This window comes from Mandrillus leucophaeus, unplaced genomic scaffold (assembly GCF_000951045.1).
Source record: "Mandrillus leucophaeus isolate KB7577 unplaced genomic scaffold, Mleu.le_1.0 Scaffold64, whole genome shotgun sequence".
NCBI lineage: Eukaryota > Metazoa > Chordata > Mammalia > Primates > Cercopithecidae > Mandrillus > Mandrillus leucophaeus.
Genome location: NW_012106919.1, coordinates 3215385 through 3241589, shown reverse-complemented (window position 1 = coordinate 3241589; position 26205 = coordinate 3215385). Strand labels below are relative to the sequence as shown.

Below are 26205 nucleotides of genomic sequence, written 5' to 3'. Positions count from 1 at the left end.
CTTCCCCGCACTTGGCTAGGGCAAATAACCAAGAGGACCCCCAGGGCTACCTGAGGTGGACTCCTCATAAAAGCAGTGGATCCTGCCCATCAGCCAGCCTTGCCCCTGCACGCTGAGCACGAAGCAGTGAGGGTGAGGCCGGGGTGGGAGCCTGGTGCAGAAATCAGCAGATTCCTGGAGACTGGAGTCCAAAGCCCGGAGCCTTCCTCCTCCTCTCCCTTCTGCCTTCCCCAGATTACCCTCTGCAATCCAACACCAGAGGCCAGGGTATGGGCCAGAGAGGGTTAAGTTTCCAGAAGTCCTGACGGGTTCCGGCCAGGTTCAGGGCTGGAGTGGGTAGGTGAGGGTGATGAGGGTGGAGAAGAGGAAAGCAGGAATAGGCTGCGGACCGGGTAAGGCCAACATCTGGGACACGGTCACTGCCCCTCCTCCCTGCCCAAACCGCAGACGCTGTGGCAGCAGGAAAATCAGAGCAGTGTAGACCAAGAACGATTGTGCAACCTGGCCCTGCAGGAGCGCAACGCTGGAGGTGGGAGTGGAGAGGTCTGGGGTGCGGGGCAGAGTCCGCTTTAGAGGAGAAACTTCAGTTCTTACTAAAAACACAGGCAGGCATTCAGGGCTCTGGTTTCCACCCTAGACTGCAATGCAACTAACATCCATTTTGTACTTCAAAATCCTCTGAGAATCGGAATTGGAAGCTCTGCCCTGGGCCCCAGTGTCTCCCAGTCAGAGGCACGGTGCCACTGAGGTTCTGGGATGGCTGCTGTGGATTGGCTGCTGTGGATGGCAGTGGGTGTGGAAGGAGGCCTTTCGCCCAGCCTCCTAAAGTGGCGGGATTCTGCCGCTTCCCCCAGGCGCCTCACTGTAAACTCTTCCTCAGCAAAGGGAGCCCAGCCAAGTCCTTAATAGGGCTCAAGGAGTGCGGATGGGTTGAGAGGGAGAAAATGGATGGTCAGGGGGAAGTTGGATCTGAGGGCTACCCAAACACACACAGGAGAGGAGTAGTGGATTTTCCTTTTAATGCAAAATGTTGCAATACAAAACTGTGGAGAAAGTCCTGTTCTTCAGGACACTGAAGGGAGGAGTGAGGAAGAGAGGGCAGAGCTGGACGTCTCCTCCTATTTCTCCCTCCCCAAGTCACTCTGAGGGCAAGAACACTGCTGCCTGCTCCTGGGGCCTGCCCCCATACAAGGTCAGTGCTCCGGGTCTGGGTCATCTTAGTCTGAAATTTGTTGACGTGGGGCAGGAGAGCAGGAGGGAACATTGAGGGTTTTGACTCTTTGAGCTCTACAAGGATTACTCAGGATCTGGAGTTCTGTATGAAACAAAGGAGCTGCAAGAATTTGATTGCCATTGGCTAAAAATGTAGAGGATTTGAGCCACAACTGGCCCACATTTGAAGAATGAGGAACAGGAAATTTAGTGGGGATATAATATAAATGTATGGGAGCAAGAAAGAGGGAAAAAACAAGGCTAGCTCCTCAAACCTCCTCCTCTTTCTTCCTCATCTCCAGCTTATAGACAATCTGGTAGCCATCATCCCAGGCATAGAGCTGGCGTTCTCGGGGATTATAGCGGAGGCTGGCATGGGCACCATATCTGCGGGGAAAATAAGGGAGTGCTGCCCGTTCAGGGGTCAGGGTGCCGCTGGCATCAAAGGAGCACTGGATGCGGGCCCGACTGGCAGGACGGGTGTTATAGACGACATAGAGGGTCCCACAGATGACAAAGGCAGCCTCAGCATTCTCTCTGGGACATGGTGTATCCCACTGCTGCTCTGTGTCCAGTGTCTGCGGATCTAACTTGGCCAGACACAAGTGCCTGTCATCCTCTTGGGTGGCATAGACAGCCCAAAGACCTTCCTCATCAGCTGCCAGGTCGATGTAGGTGTCTGCTGTCAGGCCGTATGGGGGAATCAACCCCTCTGCTGGGAATACTGAGCTGTCCACCACTGTCCGGTTTGCCAGGTGGAATTTGATGAGCTGCAAAGTGTTCTCCAGCTCACCACCCCCGCCAGGTCTTCCAGGAGGCCTCCGGGCAAAATAAAGAAAGCCACCATATACCAGCTGCCCTGTGCCTACCCAGGGAAAGGGCACCCGGACTCGGGAAGCTTTCCGGGCAGCCATGGCAAGGGTGAAGTCACGCAGCCTTGGGAAGACAAAGGCTGTGTCATTCTGTGTCCCATCTAACACGTAGATCTTCTCTGTTTGCCCCAGTGGATCCTTGGTCCACAGACCAGCTGGGCCACCAAATCGCTTCAGAATCTTCATTGATCTCACTTGAGAGATTGTGTAGCCACAGTCTGATGAGAAAAGCACAGGAAAAGGAAATAGAGGTAAGAATTAGATGCCTCCAGCAGGAACTCCCCCAGGGTGGGCGATCTGGAGAATAGTGAGCATTTGCCCAGTGGATGCCTCCACTCTTAGGGAGAATTGAGAAACAGCGGGTACCACAGCGGCCTGGATCCCCAGAACCTCTCCTTAATAGACCTGGCATTACAGAGGTTTCCCTGAAACAGATTCCAGAAGACAGAGCCACAATGGACTGGGACAAAGAGAAAAAAAGAGTAAGAAGCTAGGAAGGAAGAGTATCAGTTCTGAGAGACTTAGGGGCCTGCTTTTAGATCATTTACCTGTCACCATATCATACTTCTCATTTCTTCTTCCCTTGCCTTTGGTCCCAGGGCCTCCAGTCACCTTCTCATCAAACTCTACACAGGGCAGAGCTGGGTTCTGGGTCTCCAGATAGTCCACCTCCCGCTCCAGACGATCCACTCTCCCGGAGATGGTGTCAGCCTCAGTTCTGAGTGCCTCCCGCTCCTTCTCTGCCACCTCCAGCAGTGGCAGCATCTTGTTCTTGAAGTCCCGCAGCTCAGCAGCATGCCGACTACTCTGGTCCTGGCACTGGGCCAGCCGTTCCTGAAGGGATGGGGGATCAGGAGGGAGGCTGCAGGGTTACAACTCCCAGGCAGGGAGAGGCCCAACTCGGGAGTCAGGAATGGGAAAAAAAGAGAAAACTCAGCCAGGCTTCAATATCCCCTTCCATTCCTGCAGAAAAGGAAACCAGATGTGCAGAGGTGCTAAATGTGTAAAGAGCCTAACTGAGATTCACCTAGGCCCCTACCCCGACTCCATGTCCTCCAGCCCGCGTTCTCTGTGAGCAGTGCCACTGAGTCACCTGAGCCTCTAGGCAGGTCTAAGCGCATGAAGGTGTGAAGAGGTCTCTGCTCCCTTAGCAATTATCCTCTGGGAACTAAAATGCTACAGATCTCAACCTGTTAAAAAGACAGGAAATTATAGATTCCCTGGGAACCTCCAACTTCAACAGAATCATCAGCTCCTCCGGAGATGCAGCCCCACAATCTTGGTTCTCGTTTCCACTCTGCCCCCTTATTCTATCTAATCCCAGAGTTAAAACGCAAAAGTCTATTTGCTTTGGAATTGTTCTATGTGGGGAAAGAGGAGGGCTTGTCATTCTGAAGGTCCTCTTATTAAGGGAGAATTTTCTGTAGAGTCTTACAGAGCCCTTTCTTGTTATCCCCAGATCCCTAACAAACTGGTTGAACCAATAGACCTGGAATCCTTCTAGGCTGGGCTAGAAGGGGGTCCCTCACCTCTAAAGCAGCTAGTCGGCGTTCCATGTACTCCACCAGGTGGTGCTGCTGTCCTTGAAGGGGTCCCGACCATGACAAAAGGCAGAAGATGAGGAGAGGGGTGCTGGGCCCCATGGCAGCCGGGAGAGTGGTGCCAGAGTAGAAGGAACTTACAGTCGGCCTCTTCCCCTCAAGCCTGAGGGTTAGCTTTGGAGGCGGGGTGGGGGCGGTGCCTTCTCTCTTTCTGATCTCTGGGTCTCTCTCACTACTCTGGAATGCTTTCAGTCTCTTTACAATCCCCACCCCCTCCTTTCCGCCAGGATTGATCAAACACAGATGGCCCCATTGCACAGCAGCCAGAAGCCTTAACCACCTCCCGCCTAGGCTGTAGGCTCCCCTGGAGGGGAAAGAGATGGAAACCCAAAGGCAGAGGCCTCTGGGCAGTCAAGCAGGAAAGCTAGCTGCAGGAAGCAGAGACCCCAGAGAAAACTCAGCAAACGCCATTCCTGTTTCAGGAAAGTTTCACCAGTGCTGACTTCTTAAGAAACTGACATCTTTCATTAATCCTTCCCTTCCCTGCAATGAGTGGGTTGTTTTCAGCCTTGTTCAGTAGAAACTCGAAGCTGGGGAGGTGAGATTTGAGGGGAGGAAGCAGGAAAAAAAAGGCCCAAGTGGTCAAGCCCAACTTATTCTAAAGCTCATTGGCGCCACCTTGTGCTAAGCACCTAGTGTCATCTCTCATGATTAATATAAAAACTAAGGCTTAGACTCATCCCACGAGGAAAATTTTCCACAAAAGCCAAATATATTGAATTTACAGGGGTTTTCACCACTAAAATGCAGATTTCCCCCAAGACTATCCAATTACTACTTTGGATAGGCTTGGATTGGCTATGCAAATCTCTCTCTGATTTAGCCCAAGAAGAAAATATAACTGAGATTAAAAAAAAAAAAAAAAGAGGTCACTGAGAAGTTAGTAAATTAACTCTTGATTGTCTGGAAGTAAGGCTGACAGCAGCGCTGTTTTTCATGGCTTTCCTTTGCTTGAAAGAGGCCGGGTATATTCTCTCACCAAAACTGAGGAGTGTTCAATGAGTTCACATTAATTTACTATACATTCATTTATTGCGGGGGGGGGGGCGGAATCTGAAATACATATACATATATGTATGTTGTTGCAGTCTAAATCAGTGTATTCTGACCCCCTTACTACTGGGAGAAAAGACTGTTGGTTATTTCTCTCAGTTGTGGTCCAAAAGGGTATTTCTGAGTGTTTCTCATTTCTATACCCCAACTAAAGCTGCAGGAGCATCCGAAATGAATTAATGGCCACCATAAGGTAGACATGGCCTGACACACAGGTCAAAAAAAAAAAGAAAAATCAAAGAGAGCATTTACTCAGAGACCTGCAGTCGTTAATCCAAACAACCCCCTATTTCTTTATCGGGAGAAATTCTACTCACTTTAGAATCAAGAGAATCTGACAGAGAGGTTCCTTCTCTAAAAAGGACCATGACTCTTAACGGTACAGCTTGAAAGGAGGGGAAAAATAGCAGCTTCCTGTGGTGACTCATCTTTTCATTCTGCTACTGCTATTTGGCAAAATACACTAGGAAACAAAGCTTAATTAGCCTGTCTCAGATGTCTTCTACCCCTTTCAAAGTGTCAGATCCAGATGATGTGAAGTAAGGGCCCTGGACACTGCATTCTTGGGAAGTATTCCCTGCCAAACCCTATTCATTTCCAGTATGGAGATTTGTATGAAGAATGAAATTGTCTCTAGTACTCTACTGATGTTCAAATATAATATGCTTAGCCACTTTCAAAGACGTCATTTATTGATCCCCTTTATATCCTATAACAGAAGTCAAAAACAGCCACGATTCAGAAAATTTACCCATTTTATTGATGCATTACAATTGCTCTACATTTTACCATATTATGTAGAAAATACTGAAAATACAAGCTACTTTGTAAAACCAAAGACAAACATTGAATCCAAAGATAAACTATGTTTTACACAATGGACCCTTTTCCCATAGTTAGTATTAAATTTTAAATATCTATTTCTTTTGTTAAAATGATTATTTTACATACTCCCTAAGTACATCTGCATTACAAACATAGCTCAGTAATTCTCAGAAACTATCTGTTTCTAGAGGCTTGTTGTAAAAGAAAGCGCACAACCAAAAAAAGGGAGAAAGCAAAAAGAGTTTAAATCACACACAATAACTAGCATATCAAATACATTTAATAAAGTAGGAATTCCATTGCAATATCAAGGATTCAAAGCAGAAATACTAACATTACATATAATGTACATATAATGTACTGCTACATGTAGTGAGATTATTTTTCAAGCTGAATTGAAACCACACATTATATAAAGTTTAGCAACAAACAACCATGTAGACATGCTGCACCATCTATCAGTTTAAAAAAAAAAAAATTAAAATAGGAAGCAGGCTCGGGCCACTCCTGTCACTGAGAGGCAATTTCATTTCCTATCCTAAAACAAACCATCTCAACTAGTGAATTTTTGCATAATAATGCTGAATAAAACACACATTACTGTGCTTGCCTGGCCAAGGGCAGTCAAGCTTAGCCCCTCTAGTGGAGGACAATGGATGAGCAATCACAAAAGCAGGCTCAGAATGGCCAGAACTGTTTGAAACGGAGTTCTTATTCCTGGGGTTGGTATTTCAGCTGAGCACTGAAAATAGTATCACCTCCTGGGAGCTATTAAAAACTCTGGAGTGACCAAGTGTCCCTATGAACCCAGAGTGGCTACACTGAACCCTTCCCCGCTTCTTCTCTCACCTGGAAAGGAAGAAGCTGGAAATGCAAGTTCGGAGAGAGGACTTAAAGCCTTAAGCTGGTTTGAGGTCAGGTCACTGTGACCCAGGCCAGCTGCTCACTAAATTCACCGGGCTTCCTCCCTTCCTGTCAGGGCCAACAATGTTAAGCCCCAGGGACAGAATCTAAAGCCACATTGAGCACATACATACACATTCAGCAGACACAGGTGGATTTTTATGTTGGAAAATCGGAAATGCCAGTTTGCAGACGAAGACTGAAAAATCTCTATGAAGTTTTTAAAGCCACACACTGCTAGTCAAGTGATTAACGTAACAATACAAGCTCTTGGTATTATCCTTTTCTGTGGAGTTTAGACTCCTATCTTAAGTGGTATCTGCTTATTGGTGTGGGGGCAGGAATGTGGTTTGGTTTTGTTTCCTGCATCTCATTTCTTACAAAAACAACAAATCTTGTCCCTTATAGAAAAAAGACAAGGAACAAAAAAATTTGTCCTTTAGAAACCAGACCTGTGTTCCAACAAGAAAATCAGAATGTGCTTGGCAAAAAGGAGACACAAAGATCACACATGTTGACCAGAAAACTGTATGACACTAGTGACAGAAATTATACAAACTGCTTGGCTATCTTGACCAATATAGTGCTGAAAACACAACTCAATATAATGATTTTTAAAAATAAAGAAAACACAACATGTTCCTGGTAGGCTGTACTGACTACCTGCCCCATCTTGGAAGCCCTTACTCCTTACAATGAAGAAACTCCAAATACTTTTGACAGCTCCTCGGTGTTCAACCTGGTACAGAGCTGGCTGACCAGGCTCTATGAAATCTCCCATCTCCATCCTGCACCTCCTTGACACCATCTCTATCTACACAGAACCAGTCCTAAAATTATATCTCAAATATATCATTTTCAATTCAGATGGAACACACCTGTATTTTAGGATTAACCTTCTTTCCCCAAATCCTTTATGGGCAGGAATGTCCCCATCCCCAGTACCTTCTACTTGACCCAGATCCGTGCAGGAGCTGAGAGTACCAGGACAATTTCACAGCTTGAAGGGCCCCAAGACTCTACAAGCTGTTAAAAAAGAAACCTCAAAAGCCTCAATGACTCAACAGGCTTTGGTTCCTTCTCTATATTCTTCACCAGCTAAGAAACCTTTCTGTGAGCTCCTTGTCACCAGCGGCACCACAAAACTCCTCCTCATAGTGTGGGGACATGGTAAGCAATACAATAGGCTCTTTGGTATAAACTCATCTGTTATATGTTTTTTCAACAAGCAAATATTTTACTAGGAATGTCAACTATTTGCAGGAAGGACTGCCACATGGGAAAAGGAAAAAAAATTCATTCTAAAAGTGATTGCACATACTTTAAAAGAATGCATATTTAATATTGGCTTGACTCCTCTCACCTGCTTCCTGAATTCTCACAGAAGCAAGGTAGCAATGCACAGTGAGAGAGCCACATGGGGAAAATGCTTCTGTGAGAACTCAGCTGAGAATCCAAAATGGAAAGGGGTAGAGGTGGTGGTAAAGGAGAAAAGCTGCAGTTTTTATTTTTCAATGTTGGCAGGGAAACTGAGAACGATGCATTTACACAACACAGCTACTAATCCTGTTCTGATAAATCCCGTGAACAACTTAGGGTCCCCGGGGGCTTGCTGGTCCATCCTAAGGCAAGCTCACTGTAAACTCTATTAACCACTACATTATCATATAAGGCACTACAATAAGGGAAGGAGGGAGAAAGGGAAGGAAGAGACACACACTGAAAAACTCCTCACCAGACACACCTGTGCAAAACAATTCCAAGGGTCTCCTCTCCTTGCAGGCAATGCCCCTGCTCATTCAGCACTACAGTAATATGCTCTAATATAATTGCAATTAGTTCACATACATTCCAACAAGTATCAGTTCATTTTGGTTTAAATACAACGGGGACATCAATCCATCTCCCGGATAACACTGGAGGATCACATACACACTAAGTACACAATTCAAGTGTAATCACTACACATTTGATTACAAATAACATTTTGGGTTAGCAGGAAAAATTGCTTGTTATATTTTTCTAATCAATATGTACATATTTAATTATGTAAAATATTAAAACACCACCATTACAAAACTTCTAAAATATTTTTAAATTCAGTAATAAATTTTTAAAATATTTTTTGCAATTCCTACATGCACTTATTGTATAAGTCTTAATAAGAGAGCATTCAATTTGCTGCTGGCATACAAAGGAAGCTACTTTAAAGTATAAAAGCTATACACAAGAAATGTTCTTATCTGGTTTCAGGTTTTTTTAGCTTTCTCCCCAAACAAATCACATAAAACAGAAGGGAGAGATGAGCAAAACACAGAGGTGTAATATTGAAAATTCATACTAATCTTTAGGCAAAGCTCATCAATGCCAGTATCTCATAATAGACAGAGATTTTGCATATAATAAAACAACCACCACCGTATAATAATAACCACCTTAATGGCTTTTACAATAAAAAAATTTAAGCTGAATCAGAGAGAGAAAGACTTTTAAAAAATAATTTAAAAAAGAATTCATGGTGCTTCATTTAAAAAGAATACTTGGTGTTTTCACATAGATATGGATTCTCTCACATTAAGTTACCAGCAAATGGTGAGCTGCCTTTTAAACACTACTTTATAACACACACAGGAGCAATTGAGAGAATCCCAATAGTAACATAGAGTAATACGTAACCAGTTTTGCAAAAATAACAATTACCCATTAAGTGTAATATGACATTAAAACAAAACTGAAACTCTGTAAGTTTAAATGTCCAATAAACAAAGATGAGATTTTGAGGAGAAACGCCTGATAGTAAAAATACAGACTTGTGTAAGCTGCTTTTAAAATAAAATAGGCAAGTAAGTCTGAGTTTATAAACAAACAAAAAGTAATGATTTTTCTTTTCTTGTCATCAGATTTCAACTCCTTCTATCAGCATTTTTCCTGACCAGCAATCACAATAACACAAAATGAAATAAAGAGGGGCTTCACTTGTTTTTAAAAGCATTTATAGAAATCAAGTCAGAGAGACAAAATATTTTTCAGAGGGTAACTTCACAACAATCTCTCTTCCTTGGTAACTGCAGAAGATGGGCATCTGAACTCTTCCAAGTACCAAAATTGCTGTCACAAAAATAAAGAATTTAAAAATAGGGCAAACTTTGGGAGACTACAACAATGCAGTCAACACTGAGACAGGTTCCCCCAGAGAAAAACTTTCTGCTTCAGTGGGCCCCTGCAGAACAAGTTGCTGGCTAAGAAGTTTCAAGAGGGTAAAGGAGGATCTCACCATAGCCCAATATTAAGAACCCAGGGCCAGGAGAAGGTAGCCATGACTCCTCCTCCCTCATGCTCACCAACTATAAGTAGGAATACTGGCTGATCTTGGTAGGACTCAGCGGGTATCCAGTGTAAATTGCTGAGCCTCGGGAAGACCCAATGTACGACTGAGTGGCAAACTGGTGTTGGTACTGAGCAGGGGCCACGCTGGCAGAAGTGAGGAGGCTGGGCCCAACACTGACAGGGACCTGGTGCACCAAAGTGCTAGGGTGAGTGGTATAGGCTGCAGCATGCCTTGAGGAACCCTGTGGGGAGAAAAGATGAGCAATGGAGCTGGTTGAGCCCAGTGCAGCAGCAGAAGTGGGGGCAGCATACGTATACAGATGAGCCTGGCTTGGCAGGTGAGCAGGGGCTGGGGCAAGGTGTGGGTGCCCCGTCGAGTGTAGTGGGCTGCCATGCTGGAAGGTGTAGGGGGCTTGGGAGAGAGGGGCCACAAACGCCTGCTGCCTGCGGGGGGCTGGGTTGCTGCTTCTCTCCTGCGAGGTTGGAGCCGCCGATGACTGCTGGTTCTGGAAGAAAGAAGGAAGTGAGGAATCTTGAGGTCACTCTGGTTCAGGGCACGAAAGGCCAAGTTAAGAGCTCAGGTCCTGACTTGTACTGTTTCCGAATGGGTATAGCACATAATCTCCCAGACTGGCATTGAATGCTGTCAGAAATCAGCCACCCCTCCCTCTGCCTCTTAGCAAGATAGATCCTAACCTGGCTCAGGTAACAGCAGTTTGCTTGTAAGTATGACAGGAAGAGGGAGAATCAAGAGATCACAGGGTTCCCCACTCCTGCAATTTAATAACTGGTGACTCAACTCACCCTATTCTGGCATCAGTAAATTTGAATTTTTCCTAACCTTTATTTCTTACCATTGCTTTCTTTTGTTCTTCTCCTCTAAGTTCTTCATACCCCTCTTGAAATGTGGAGCCTAAAACACATACACTAACTCAAACTTACATTTTCACTTGCATGTGCTCTCACACACTCTCTCATATTGAACTTTCTCACTACTGGTGGACATCATACAAGCACTTGAATTTTAGCCTCTAAGAATGAACACAAAGTAATGAGAGAAGTAGAAGGGTGGGTTGGGGCAGGGGATGTTCGGAGAGTGGGGAAGTCCCAAATCCCAGACTTCAGCAACAAGCAGGACCTAGAACCAGTTGAATTTGGTGGCCAGTGAGCTTTTCAGTCTCTTGACTCAAGTAAACAAGGTAAAGATCAGCTTACTTATGGCCTGAGGGATAAAGAGAATCTGGTCTCAAAGCATACGCCTATCACTGACATGGTTAAACTTCCCACGCTCTTTCTAAATCCCAGACGTTTCTCTAACCTTCCATGGTAGACTTAGGGAGGTTTGATGGAAAACCTAGAATGTACATCCCAAACACAAAGAGTGAATGATGAGATGCAGCACATGCGGTACGACGTAAGCCATAGAACACAAAATTGTTTGACACAAAAGGGGCTTCATTTGGCTTTATTCAGCATCCAGCCAGAAGCAGGGTTCTCCAGAAAGTAACAACAGTGCAGGGCCCAAAGAGAAGGCAGTAGCCCGTAGCGCTTACCTGGCTAAGGTTGAGTGGCTGTGCTGCACCGGTCCCCCCGCGTTGAGCTCGATACCCTGTGGGGGTGATACAGCATCCAGATGACTGCCCACTCACTGAAGCTACTGGCTTGGTCTTATTGCTCAGGAGACCTAAAAAAGCATCAGGCTTAATAGTTATGAGTAGACATCACTGAGCTAACCTCAGATGGCATCATATTAATTAGTCCATATTTGTATGCAGTTTGCAAGCGTTAAGGTCTCATGTATGTCTTAATTCCTCAATTCTATTTACCCCAGAAGAAAATAACCTGTATCACCCATTTCTTTTCTGTTTTGGCACAAATCTCCACATAGGAGATTTGTTCACTTAAATCAATATTATAAATATTATAATATTGATTATATACAATAATATAATATTGTTATATACAAGGAAGGACTGGAAATACAAATATGCTAAGACACCGTCCCTCTCTCTAAGAGTTTATAGTTTTATGTAGGAAGGGATTAAACAAGCACAGAAATGACAATATGAAGCTGAGAAAGTTATTGGTAATTCTTAGGATATTAAAGTGTCAAGAGGGTTTAAAAGAAGGCAAACTTATATCTTGGGCACTTAACTGGCTTCAAATTCTAAGAAATTACAGGACAGCTGAATGTGAAATTTTGCTTGCTTCTGTGTTCCCATTAGGAAAACCAGAGCATCTATTCAGCGTTTCATGTGATAGCCTATATTCTCTGGACCCAAGAGCGCATGGAGGTCCTAATAATTCTGTTCAGTAGCCTGGCATCAGGAAGCTCTCTCCCTTGTCTGCAATGGGACAACTGTCTACTTCTGAAAAGAATCACACAGAGGCGTAACACAATACCCTCAAATTATAACCCTGTTTACGTCTACGGCAGTAAGATAATACACAATAAAACATAATTTTTACAGGTATGGCCCAGGTTTATGTTGATACCTAAACTTCACCAACCCCTTTCTTGGTATGAAGTTGTCACGGAAAAGCAGCTACCTTGACAAGACTACATTGCCTGGCTCACTTGCATCTAGGTGGGGCCATGTGAGAAGTATTCACTATTTCCACTTATTTCCAGGTTAAAGAGATTAAAACATGTGTGTGCCTCCTTCAAACTTTCTCCTTCTGACTGGATGCTCAGGAATCAAACACTTGTACCAAGAAGTTATATGAGAGAGAAGTAAAATTCTACTATGTTATGCTACAAAAATCTAGGATTTGTTACTGCAGCTATTACCCAACTAACACAATAACTGAACCAGGGAGCCTAAGTCCAGTATCTATCAGAGCAAAGAAGATGGAAGTAATTGGGTTGGTAATAAAACCAACAAAATCATCACTGCTATGACACTGGGTGAGAAAAAAAACCTTAAGAATATAACTGTTTTCCAAAACACTTTTGTAGTCATTTTCAGTATTATCAAGTCCTGTCTACATCTTGATTGCCAAATTCAAATCATCTATGGCAAACCTAATTGCCTAATACTTCTGGCAATATCACAGGTCTTGTCTGCTTTCTCCCATCAGCACTGAATGTGTTTCTGAAACTACAATCTCATTTGTGCATTAATCCAAGCAAAATAAACACAGGAAGATAAAGTGATGGCCAAAAATAATTTCAATTGTGCAGGGAACTGATTTCTGAATTAAGGACTCTTTAAGAATGTCTACACCACTGGTCTCTACCACTAACATAAGTGGATTATGGCAAAATATTTAAGCATACACACATCAAAGGAGAATTCAACTCAAGTTGTGAAGATACACTTACCTGAGGCCTGGGTTGCTACAGTGCAGTCACCAAGCTGAGTTTTCAGTGGAGGCACAATGATGGTGCGGGTGCCAGTGCCATCTGCCACAACTCTGCCAGGCCCCTCCAAAACGGGTCCACTATTGCCTCGGAGAGCACTCAGGGTATCAGTGGAATAAGGGCTGCTCAAAGAAGAGTCAGAGTCTGGAGAATCATTGACAGTGACATAACTGATGACATTAGACCTTGGCTTCAGGCTAGAGCTGAGGAAAAGAAAAATACATGAAAATTGAATTGTTCTTTTTTGTGTGTGTGACAGGGTCTTGTTCTGTCACCCAGGCTAGAGTGCAGTGGAGTGATCACAGTTCGCTGCAACCTCAACCTCCTGGGCTCAAGCTATCCTCCCACCTTAGCCTCCCACGTAGCTGGGACTACAGGTGTGTACCACCATGCCCAACTGTTTTTATCTTTTGTAGTGATGAGATCTCATGATGTTTCCCAGGCTGGTCTCAAATTCCTGGGCTCAAGTGATTTCCCGCTTTGGCCTCCCAAAGTGCTAGGATTACAGGCATGAGCCACCATACCGAGCTTCAATTGCCCTTTTAAGCAATGTTTCTTAGATGATCTGTCTCTGGTTCTCCCATGATAACAATGATGATAAAGATGGTAATAATAACGGTAATATTAGCAGCAGTTAACTTCTGAGTACTTATGTATCAAGCACTACTCTCATGCTCTACATACATCTCACTGAATCCTTACAACAATCCTATGAAGTAGGTACTATTAACACCATTTTGCAAATGAGGGAACTAAGGAATATGGAGATGAGGAACTTGCCCAGGGTCACACAAGAAGTGATGAGTGCTGAAGACAGGATTCAGACCCAGGACAGAATGACTTCAGAGTCCACACCTCTAACACTTCCTGTATATTGCTTCTACCATCTTACAATTGGCCCTTTTGAACTAACAGGCTCTAAATTCATTCTAAATTTTCTCTTCCAAGTTCACTTAAACTTCATTTATGTATGACTCTGTAAAGTCTCCTAAGTTACTTTCATGTGTGAATCCTACCTTCTTAGGTAAAACCAAGAGGTCATTCCCTCTTCTGTATGCCCAACACCAAAAGCCCCAACTGAAGGCTATGCTTCCAAAATACCTTTTTCTTCGGCCCTTTTTTTGGGATGGGGTGGAAGGGGATGCAGTCTTGCTCTGTCACTCAGGCTGGAGTACAGTGGCACGATCTCAGCTCACTGCAACCTCTGCCTCCTGGGTTCAAGTGATTCTCCTGCCTCAGCCTCCCGAGTAGCTGGGATACAAACATGTGCTACCATGCCCTGCTAATTTTTGTATGTTGAGTAGAGATAGGGTGTTGCCATGTTGGCCAGCCTGGTCTTGAACTCCTGACCTCAGGTGATCTTCTGGCCTCAACCTCCCAAAGTGCTGGGATTACAGGCGTGAGCCACCGTGCCCTGCTGGTCCTTTCTTTCACAGGCCAAACTGGGCCCACTTGCCTGAAGCCAACAGTCTAAGACCAACAGAGCCAGGAACCATTCACTTATCTTACCTACTGGGCTTGTATTTGTTGTCCTCTTCCTCATCAGTGTCACTTCGGATAGTGATGACACTCACAGGAGGGCTGGGAGTATCTGGAATGATGATGGGCTGATGCTGATCTTGGACAGGGACTAAGGAATTATAAGAAGATGTGGTGCGGAGGGGACTGCTCCCAACCAGAGAATAGACTTGGGAAGGCAGAACATCTAGAGAGGACCTGTAGGAAAAGTTCACATGGAAAGATGATTCAGTTCTTGGCCTTCCAAATTGTACATCTTTTCCCCAGACTGCTTTCCAATTTACTCGTTGATTCCTTTTTACATAATCATTAAGCAAATACATTTAACTATACAAGTTCCAATGAAAATAAGCACCATGCTGGCAAGAGTTTCAGGGACAAGAACACCAAAATACAAGACATTTTACTTTTATAAGTCCTTTATCCTAGGACTAAATTTCACTCTGTAAAGTAAAATAAAAGCATCATAAAATGCCCCAGATTCAAAGTGGCAGCAGAGAGAAAGGACCATCATAACCAGGACACACCTGGTGTACATGTGCAGATGAAATGATTTGCTCTTTCTCAATTTGGCAGCTACTTGCTGCTTCATATCTATATGATATGTCTATAAAATATTCCAAATGCAAGGCAACATATCTCTCAAATTGGCACAGTTTTAACTATCAGCTGTAACACAGACTCACTTGGAAGAGACTGGAGCTGACTGCTTATTCTTCTTCGAAGGGAGGGAACTGGATTGCTGTTGTCTGACAACATGGGCAACACCAACATTCAGAGGCTGAGCAGCGGCCAGTGTCACATGGTTAGTCAGCAAGGATGGCTGCTGCATGATAGTGCTGTACTGGTTGCCATGAGAGTGGGCATTCCTGTACCAACAGAAAGAAAGAGAGAAGAGTGAATTCCAAAACCACTGAAGAATCAGGACCAAACAGACATCAAAAGCAATTAGCCAAAATGCAGCTGCATTTTATTTTTTTAAAGTTGAGTACCTACCATCTGATAAGGGATTAATAACCAGAATATGTAAGCAGCTCAAACAACTCTATGGAAAAAAAATCTAATAATACGATCAAAAAATGGGCAAAATATTTGAATAGACATTTTCCATAAGATAACTTACAAATGACAAACAGGCATATGAAAAGGTGCTCAACATCTCTGATCATTAGAGAAATGCAGATCAAAACTGCAATAAGATATTATCTCACCCCAGTTAAAATGGCTTATATCCAAAAGACAAGCAATTATAAACGCTGCCAAGGATATGGAGAAAAGGGAACAACTGTACACAGTAGGAATGTAAGTTAGTACAACTATTATGGAGAACAGTTTGGAGGCTCCTGTAAAAACTAAAAATTAAGCTACCATACGATCCAGCAATCCCACTGCTGGGTATATACCCAAAAGAAAGGAAATAAGTATATCAAAGAGATAGCTGCACTCCTATGTTGCAGCACTGTTCACAGTAAGATCTGGAAGAAGCCTAAGTGTCCATCAACAGATGAATGGATAAAGAAAATGTGGTACATATACACAATGGAGTACTATTCAGCCACAAAAAGAATGAGATCCTGTCATTTGCAGCAACATGGATGGAACTCAAGTTCATTATGTTAAGTGAAATAAACCAGACACAGAAAGACAAACCACATGTTCTCACTTATTTATGGGATCTAAAAATCAAAACAATTTAATTCATGGACATAGAGAGTAGGATGGTTACCAGAGGCTGGTAAGAGTAGTGGAGGGTTAGTGAGGAGGTAGGGATGGTTAATGGGCACACACACACAAAAAAAGAATAAGACCTATTATTTAATAACACAATAGGTGACTACAGTCAGTAATAACTTAATTGTACATTTTAAAATGACTTAAAGAATGTAACTGGATTGTTTGTAACTCAAAGGATAAACGCTTGAGGGGATGGACACCCCATTCTCCATGATGTGCTTATTTCACATTGCATGCCTGTGTCAAAATATCTCATGTACCCCATAAACATACATACCTACTATGTAACCACAAAAATTAAAAATTAAAAAAAAGAAAAAAGGATTTTCATTATAAAAAATAAAGTTGGGGACCTAGATTATCAGGCTTTAGGATCTCACTGTATGGTTTCTAATCACTTAAGACTCTCTTTAAAAAATCTGGAAGAAATGATTCTTAAGAACCTATTGCTCTCCTATATTCAAAGTTTTCTTATAACACCGTCTCCTAGCCTGATATGGGTTCTTAAAGGATTCCAACAGAGTCAAATTTTCCTTATTTTCTTACTAGTCTCTCCTTATTATCAAGTGCTCCCACCCTATGGGATCTGCCCTTACAAATCTCCCAGAGTAACACAGGACACTTGCCTCCAGTCGGCTAGCTGCTGGCCACTCCCCATGGCCTCTGGAATCATTGCTGTGGGCTGGACAGAGTTGTGTAGAGCTACCCCAGGCAACTGTTGCCAAGTTGAAGGCAGGAGAATTTGCTGAGTCCCTCCAGGCCACGCCTGCTGTAAGGAAACACACACAAAAAACATCCAGACTTGATTCATTCTTGGCTTTTTCTTCTGTTTTTTTAAAGAAAGAAAAATTCATATCTTAAAAGAAGTTGCTTGTAGATTGTTAACTTGCAGAGATTAAAAAAGAAAAGTCAGAGGGGCTCAAAGCTACAAGTCTTATGAATGGGGAAAGAAAACATACTGCTTTCTTTCACCCACCCCCATAACCTGACCACCCTGGTATTAAAGAAAAGAAGATCCCTGCGGTTAAGAGCTTCTATTATACTGTAGAGAAAAGGAGTCTGAAGGTTCAGAGATAAGAGCTGGTTAAATGCTGGAGTTTTATTTTTGCAACAATTCTAAAATATATCCGTAGAAAGACTTAAGAGGACTCCCTGGAGATTAAAAATTTTTTAATCTGACTGCCAATCAGATAAGATATCAGATCAATTCAACCCATAAAACAAAGGGCAGAGCTGTTCCCTTTTTTTCAAAGGGTAGTACTTGGAAAATGGAGCCAGATGTGGATGACCAAAGGCCTAATCCTTTTGGGAAAAAAATCTTACGCCAGCAAGAAAAAGCTAACCTCATCATTTATAGCCACATAATAGAATTTCAAAATAAGGCTAAAAGTAAGATCTTTGTGAAATAGATGCAGAAAGCACCATACTTTGTTTCTAATAGTTACCTAAAATATGTTTTTATGTATCATTTGCAGGAATATTTCCACATAAAAACTAATCACTACAAGAAAGCATGATTTCTAGTTTTTAAAAAGCCATGTCACTTGCAATAAACTGAGCAACAAATGTTTTCTGTACTTCTTCCTCACAGAAATTCTGGCATTTTTTGAAAAAAAATGGAAACAGATTTGGAAGTTTCCTTTTTAAACTTGAATTCTGCAGTACGATTACCTACAATGCCTGGGTACATATGGTTCTGTTTCTTGAATTTCAAATTGCAAGGCCATCAACACACTGTTTTAAAAATATTTCTGCAAGTAACAGATCCACTTGTTACAAATACTGGTTCCAAACAAGAAGCCTTCAAAGCAGAGAAACTGCAAACACGTCTGCTACCATAAGCAGAATTTAAAACAAAACAAAACAAAACAAAAAATAAAAGAAGTATGTTAAGTCACACCATGCGTCTTTCCATAAGCCAACACCTGCACAAGACAAAGCATGTAGTTTAATACAAAGCAAGAAATAACATTCCAATGTGAGGCAGAAATCTGGCGTTCCAAGCGACGAACTGTTTTGACAGAGGAAGAACAAAAATATGCAAAGCTTAGCAAATGGCTAGTGCAAACTTAAGAGAAGCAGCAAAGGAGAAGTGTCAACTAGCATTCCAACCTCGAAACTACAGATGAGTGAGTTAAAACCAGCGGCTTCGATCAATCGAGTTGGAAATATATCTGACTCCCTCACACTCAGGTTTTATGCTCACAAGAAAATTAATCTGGAAGTGACAAAGACTTTTAAACTGAAAACCAAATTCCAACCAAAGTATGTTTCTGGAAGTGTTTTCACTCACATGAATACTTAAGAAACAACAAAAGAAATTTAAAGCAACTTTGAAAACAGAGAAATAACAGGATTCAATAGTGCCTTTCAGGTTTTTGGATGCTTACCTAATTTTAAATGTCAAATGATAAAATGCTGAATATCCAATAAATAATTCTAACTCCCCAAATAAACCAAAACACATCCAAAAAATCACTCTTAAGGTTACAAATCCTGAAACACACCTCAAAGTCTTGTTTGTTTTTTCTATCTCTAAGCCCAATACTACAACTGCAGCTATATTAAGTAACTATTCCCCGTGACTTTTAATTACAAAGATATTGTATTTGCATATGTATTTGCATAGTTTGTTAGCCATACTTTCAACCTTTGTATAAAGACCTATTTGTAAAATAATTAATTCCTCCCAAAACTCCTAAAAATGTGTTCACTTTTAATTTCAACCAACAATATGACCTCCAATATGATCTACATTCTAAAGGGAATATCTTTAAATGTAAGATATAAGCTGCCACTGATCATGAGTGGCAAAAAGAGCTATCTTCATGTGCCCATAGAAAGATGGTTAATATCAACTGATAATAAATTAAGAGCATCTTAAGCATTTCCACGTGCAGAAAAGTTTTAGAACCTTAAAACAGCAAAAAAAGGAGAAAGCTACCTTGCCAAGGAGTTCAATTTTGGCCATCCGGGTACCTGTAGCTGAGCCAAATTAAAGGCCACTTCCTTCATGCTCAAGGGTCAGAGGGTAAAAGATAAGGCAGAAAACAAGTAACAGTGTTGAAGCTCTTCTGAGGCTATATTGAGAGCTTTTATCACACTAGGCTGGCAAAGAAGAATCAAGGGATCTGGCTCCTTACAGAGCCATATAACCATCAGTCAGACAGTGCTACAGCAAATGTTGGGGAGGAAAACAATGAGACATTAAAAGATGTAGCAAGAACACAGCCACAAGATGGCACATGCTTCCATGCCCTCTGCAAAGACTAAGCTAAAAATTTTTTTTGAAAAAAAACCAGAAAAAAACAGAACAAAAACAAACAGGAAAAAACAAAAAAGAAAGAAACCAAAGAAACTCCGTTAGTAACACAATCAAGTGAGGGGAATTACCAGTACAGCAGCAGTCTGTTCAACCAGCGCCGGCCGGCCGGCTGCGCAGCTCAGAGTAAAGGGCACCGCATACTGCGGTGTGATGGTGGCTACTTGAGGGTGGAGAGTTGCTACCATTAGTGGTGTACAGCTTCCCTGAAACGTAGATTAGGCAGGTGAGTGAAACAAACACGGAGGCAGGACATCTGGATTCAGAAGGGTTCTCATTCCCCCCAAGTTATTACTGACAATGAACAGTAATTTGATAGCACCTAAAATGCATATACCAAACACGACTTTCCCCCTTCAACTTTGTACAGCACTGGCCCACAAAGTCAAATGCCAATGGCCTAAAACAAAGAAATATAGGAATCCTCCTTGGGCTAGATTCAGGGCATCAGTTCTATGAAACAAAGACATTTATTAAGAATTCTTCCTCCTGTTCACAAAATAGGGTTTTTGGATTTGAGAATTTCCTATGTGTCATAGGCCACAAACATTTATATATAAAATATAAAATATACTGTTTGTTGCTATTTAAATACTTCACTATTTTCTCTATCATCTTAGTCGAATGTTCCATAGCAAGTATAAAGTTTTAAAGCTTTCTACAGTCTGGTTAAACACAAAGAATGAAGGAATGTAATACGCGAAGGGGCATCCTGATGTGATCCAGCCTCTCAACTGTGATATTCTAAGAGTGAGCAAAAGGGACACAAAGGGTGCAAAAGTGGAACCTTATATTTTAGAATCAAAATGCTGCATATATACTTATCTTTATAGGAGCTCCAACATTTAAAAAACAACAACAAAAAAAAAAACACTTCATCCCGCAAAATTAAACTAAACTTACTCAGAAGACCATTTCTCAAGAATGTCTGGATATTTTTCCCTGCAAGTCTAGGGAAGACGATGGCACACTTGCAATAGTGTTAGGAATGAGTATATTGTTCCATAGAGATGTTTCATTTTAAGTCCACTGAATCATGACCAAGAAAGATCTTAGAGTCAAACGAAATACCATTTTCTAGGACAAAATATCTGAATCTCAACAGTGTTTAGCAATACTGAGTATCCACATTGCTCTAGCTTTTACCTGCGTAAGAACTCCTGACTGAATCTGTAGTGGCTGAGCAGCTGGTGCCTGGGGTACAATTGGTACAGCATTATCCATCCTCACAGGGAATCCAGAATGCTTTGCTGTTGCTTGTAGTCCAGCTGTTGAAAACAGCATCACAGTGAAATAGTTTTGCTGGGTCTGGGAGTACTGTTTTACATTATTTTGTTTTCAGCTTTTCTGTTCAAATAATCCACTATTCAGATTTTAGTCCTAGACACTTAAAATAAAGAAGTTTCATTCACAGAAGTCTTGAAAGTTAAGAAAAGGGAGACTGTTCCCCTCAGTTTTTTAATAGAAAGATGTTTGATATAGCGAGGGTTGGCTTAAAGGAATTCTAAATTTTTTTTATGCTACAAAATTTAAAACACAATATTCATCCCATCTCCATTAACAGTACAGGCAAAAACAAGCCTTCACTTAGTAAACTACATTCACTTTTTCTTTTTGTTTTTTTGTTTTTTTTGAGGCAGAGTCTCGCTCTGTCACCCAGGCTGAAGTGCAGAGGCGCGATCTGGGCTCACTGCAACCTCTGCCTCCCAGGTTCAAGCGATTCTTCTGCCACAGCCTCCCAAGTAGCTGGGACTACAGGCGTGTGCCACCACGCCCGTCTAATTTTTGTATTTTTAGTAGAGACAGGGTTTCACCATGTTGGCCAGGCTGGTCTCGAACTCTTGACCTCGTGATCTGCCCACCTTGGCCTCCCAAAGTGCTGGGATTACAGGTGTCAGCCACTGCGCCCAGCATTATTCACTTTTTAATCCACTAGGGGGAAAAAAACTTGATTTTAAAACTCTAATCTTTAAAAGCAAAGGCTTAAATATAACTTTTAGAGAATTAGAAAATATTATGAAAAGCTCAATAATTTATAATCTAAGTTACCTTTTTATTTACATTTTTCCCCATTCCTCAAAAAATATAACCTAGTCCATAAATCAGACATATATTTTATTCTTAACCAGGCATGAACTGAAAAAATTATGCCTAGGATAAGAATATTTTAAAAGCAGACATTCTGGTTTATAGAAACTTTCTTCTACTTATTTTAGAAATCTACTCTTGTCATTGACATCTAATAGGGCTCTTTTGTAGTTAATGGACAGCTAAGAAAATCAAGAATTCTTCTTTGTGACAGTGCCTTTATAACAATGATCATGTCTTCTTTTTTATTCATTATGCTCTTAGAACAAATGTTGAATAAATCTTTCCTACAAACAGATCTCCTTCTGGGGAAAAGCACAACTAAAGACAATTCTTTTTGCCAAGACTTGAGAGTCTTCAGTTGCTTCTATACTTTATCAAAACTTGCAATATAAAGAATTTAAGTTTCTATTATACTTCCAACTCACTAATATCTGCAATTTTGTTAAGTAAGGATATAAAGATTTTAATTAAAGACTCCTTCAGTGACATTTTCTCAACTATCACCAACTAATTTCTCTTAATATTGCTATGGAGGTATCAAATAAGCATAACTCATAGACCTAATACTGCTGTTTTCAGCAAGTCAGTCTTCTAATTTTCCACTTCAGTAATTTATGAGTAATTTAATAACAGGCTGTCATGAAGAAAAATACAATCCAGCAATGTACAAAATAAGAGGGCATAGTAAAATCGGAATTAAAACACTAACAATATCCTTTTAAGTTCTACTTGTACAAAAATAAAAAGTAACAAATTCATATATCAAGATTAAAAAGTTGCCAGCCATGCTTCATTAGGCAATGTTATCTAATAAGGCTAAGCCACACAAAATTCTTGCCTAAAGTAGGACATGGATACATGCCTAACTACAAGACATTGGTATTGTATAATAATAGCCTCCTACAAATTGGTAAAATTTAGGAGGAAATGTTTACTTCAGAAGTTCATCTATGGCCCCCAAGGTGATAAAGCAAAAGTGACAAAATTATAGAATAATAGTTACTACTAAGCAAAATGTGTATCTATTTTGGCCAACCAGGATAGTATAGAAAGTAGTATTTATAGTACTGACCTACAAATGTGACTCTAATGTATTAGACTGCTATTGTACTTTAGGCTGAGCCCAAAAGTGGGAACAAAGAATTTAACAAAAGGCAACACTGTTGGAAGGTTCTCCCTGGCTCCTGACCTAAAAAGGATTATAGTTTCATTTTTTGTTATTATTTTGTTTTATTGAACATAGTCCTTTAAATAAAGAACCAGTGAAGTATGGAAAGAATAAACTGCCTAACTGATGAGGATCTATCCTCCTGTAAGTATAGGCATCTTGTAAAAAAACAGATGGTCCAAGAAAAGTGGGCAACCTGGAATAGACCATTGCTGCACAGAAATGAGCAAATAGTGGTGGTTGGGAACTGAGGGGCAATGAGGAATAACACTTCAAAATACAGAAGCTATGAACTTCCCTGTCTGGGTTCAAATCATGGTTCTGCAATTATTAGTTATAGGACTTTGGGCACATGAAGGAACCATGCTCAAAATTCTCATCTATAAATTGGAGATAATGACATTACCCTACCTCCTAGAATTGTTAGTGAAGATAAATTAATACATGTAAAAGCAATTAGAACATTATCTGGCATATAATAATACATATCAGGCATCATCATCATCACCTTAATTTTAAAACTTCCTCTTCATTTGAAAATTTTAAATACGCTCTACTAGCTCCTCAGGTTATTTATACTTCCTAGATAGGAAAAATGTCAAAAGTTATACCTACCTAATTATAGTAAAAAGGGTTATCCCACTTTTCCCCTCTAACTTCTTTAGTTTACATTTTGTTTTGTTAAAGGAACTCAAAAGTTCTTCTGCTTCATCTCTTATCATCTCAGAAGAAGCAGAAAACTTCAGGGTCCCACATTTGAAAATTGTTCCAATGAAACTCTTTGGAAAAAGTAGTGAAAAAAGTGGCTAATCTACTAAGCTCAGTGGAAGAATCACTCAACATACGACAACCCCAACTACAGAATTTACTATTATGAAGCATATGCAGAAAATAATTTGGTAAGTTAGGCTAAATGTGCATTTACGGATTTTGAATCTGTTCCTCCGCTCTCCCTGTGGTTTCTCCCTGGTTTACATCGCTATTGCTCTCCTGTTCTCCTGGTAATCTCTCAGACTTCCCTAGCCCCTCTTTTCCTTCTGCTTGCTCCAACTCTGTCAGAAACCAAACAAACAAGAGAGTCATAGTCAATAAGTAATTGATGTAAAAAGGCAAAAATGCTACCTGCTTCTATGTAAAGTGTTACATGAGACACCTGAATCCTGGTTTATTCTCACAGGGTACTGACACTGACCTTCTCTTGGGAAAGTCAAATGTGTCATTGGATTTTAGCCTTAAAGTAACATTCTTCTAAATGGCTTACCAAATGATTAAACACACATTTCCCATATACAGAAAAAAGAAACTGGACAGACTAGATTACAGAACAACAATGTCAAAATTAAGAAGGATGGGAATGTGAAAATTAAAATCGTATTGCAACACAGGGACTCAGCCTCCTCCTTCAGCTATTCTGTTCCTCTATTGACAGGAGTTTGCAGAAACTGTATGATTCATAAGCTGAAGAAGATAATCTTAATGCCTGCCCCACACAAGCACCTCAGCCTGTAGGATTTTTTAGTTCAGTAAATAATGATTTTTCTATCCTTAAGTAATTTAAGACATTTCCACATTCTTAAACATGGTATTTACATTTTAGAATAAAATCACTTTTTATTGGGAACATAATTTTTATAATAGAATGATACAGGCAATAGGATCCAATATTTAGCAATTCTGCTTACAACGAATTTTTTTCAAGTTGTATAGATTTTGCATATTGACAGATACATGCTTATACAAGACATATGACATTGACACAAGGACTCAATGGGCAAGAAAACTGGTGTGAGGCAATTCAATTAAGGAAACATAAATTGAGCTGTTATAATGCATCAGATAGCATCATAATTAGATAAATAGCCAATGTAAAAAGGGAAAACCCATTTTGTGATATCACCCAATTTTAGTTACCTTCATCATCAGAGACAGAGTTTAAACTTGTAAAGATCAGAACTAAACAACTAGAGTTGCCTGAAGCAGGAAGGTCTGATACAATACCATATGATACAGGAGTTTCCCCACTTACTTTGAAACGCAGGTGGACATACTATAAATGTCTGTTGGAATGGATCTGTCTGAGTGCAAATCTGGGTGGTTCCAGGCTGCAAGGAAACACCCTGCTGGGCAACTCCAGGAACTGGTGCAGCAGATGATGGGTACAAAGCTGACTGGTAGTTTAGTAGTGAGACATCTGAATTAGCCAGAGAAAGAGTAGCAGCTGCTGCAGTAGAACTGGAAGCTAGAACACTGGCCTAAAAACAAAAGGATTATATTTGTACACTTGTATTAAGTAGAGACACAATAATTTTACATATAGAGAATTTATCCAGAAAAACTTAGAATAATGTTTTAAAATGTAATGTTAGCTGCCTCTGAAATAACTCTCTGCTTAATAAACTTTCCCAGTCCCTAAATCGAAGGCATATTACAAGGTCAAATAAGCAAATAAAAAAAAAGAATAGTTCTATGCTGGCTGTGGCTACACAAACCCCAACTACTTCTAAACAAAAATTGCCAGATGGAAGATCTCACCAAATCTCATAGGCTCTTCCATTAAAAAAGGACACCCAGTCAAGAAATTGGGAAGCTTACATCTTCAGAAACAAACCTAAATGTAAATATCACTGGCCAGCAAACAAATGCAAAACCACCCTTAAAGTTAATGATTGGAAACCTTTCAATACAGTAACAAGAGATATAAAATCCTTCTCCTAACAGGGAGAAAGTCATTTGGCTAAAGTTAGTACAACCAACAGCGGTAAGTAGTACAATAGTCAGACTCCATTTGTTTGATGATGCTGAACATATGAGGGCATGGATTAGGCCTTTATATTTAACTTTAGTTAGCCTGTGCCTGGTACGTATTATCAGTCTACCCTGTTTTCCATCAACTTTTGTCAAGTAGAGAATTTCTAAGAAGCAACAAGACCACCAAAACAAAAATTGGTTCTTTACCTTGCCCTGTATTTTTACTAGTTTCTATCCCATTTAAGCTTGAGTTTCCAAAATTATTTACTGAATACCTGATTGTGCACTGTATTGAGCTGATTGCTGAAGCTCATGGTTAGATTTGTGCTTGTATTTGGAGCAACATGTGTAGTGAAAGGACTCTTGATCTGACTCACTGTATCATACATGTGAACCCTCCGCTTGCAGATCTCCATGTTCTGAAAACAAGACTTAACACTGAAAAAGAGATTAAAGATTCATTAAAT

The 26205-nt window shown here is 41.0% G+C and overlaps 2 protein-coding genes across 6 annotated transcripts in view; both read right to left on the bottom strand.

The window, feature by feature from the left end:
* Positions 1–999: 999 nt before the first annotated feature.
* Positions 1000–4244, bottom strand: OLFML3 (olfactomedin-like 3). 4 transcript variants are annotated; one of them, XM_012000786.1, is made up of 4 exons: positions 3614–4244; positions 2811–2918; positions 2633–2753; positions 1000–2302 (listed from the first exon to the last, which is right to left on the bottom strand). In XM_012000786.1, the coding sequence occupies exons 1-4, from the start codon at positions 3725–3727 to the stop codon at positions 1482–1484; spliced, it is 1164 nt and encodes a 387-aa protein (XP_011856176.1). In that variant the 5' UTR covers positions 3728–4244; the 3' UTR covers positions 1000–1481. The 4 variants fall into 4 exon arrangements, with proteins under 4 accessions (XP_011856176.1, XP_011856177.1, XP_011856175.1 ...); XM_012000787.1 differs by adding an exon at positions 3124–3274 and having other exon boundaries at positions 2633–2918; positions 3614–3856; XM_012000785.1 differs by having other exon boundaries at positions 2633–2918.
* A 5112-nt stretch (positions 4245–9356) lies between these two features.
* HIPK1 (homeodomain interacting protein kinase 1) overlaps positions 9357–26205 on the bottom strand; it is a 42780-nt gene continuing 25931 nt past the window's right edge. For both annotated transcript variants that reach the window (XM_012000783.1, XM_012000784.1), the window contains 10 exons: positions 26014–26176; positions 25017–25242; positions 20878–20999; positions 19803–19937; positions 17036–17178; positions 15362–15544; positions 14667–14873; positions 13119–13360; positions 11347–11477; positions 9357–10299 (listed from right to left, as the gene is read on the bottom strand). In XM_012000783.1, coding sequence (XP_011856173.1) covers positions 9811–10299; positions 11347–11477; positions 13119–13360; positions 14667–14873; positions 15362–15544; positions 17036–17178; positions 19803–19937; positions 20878–20999; positions 25017–25242; positions 26014–26176 — 2041 coding nt within the window. In that variant the 3' untranslated portion in view covers positions 9357–9810. The remainder of the gene's footprint in view (positions 10300–11346; positions 11478–13118; positions 13361–14666; positions 14874–15361; positions 15545–17035; positions 17179–19802; positions 19938–20877; positions 21000–25016; positions 25243–26013; positions 26177–26205) is intronic.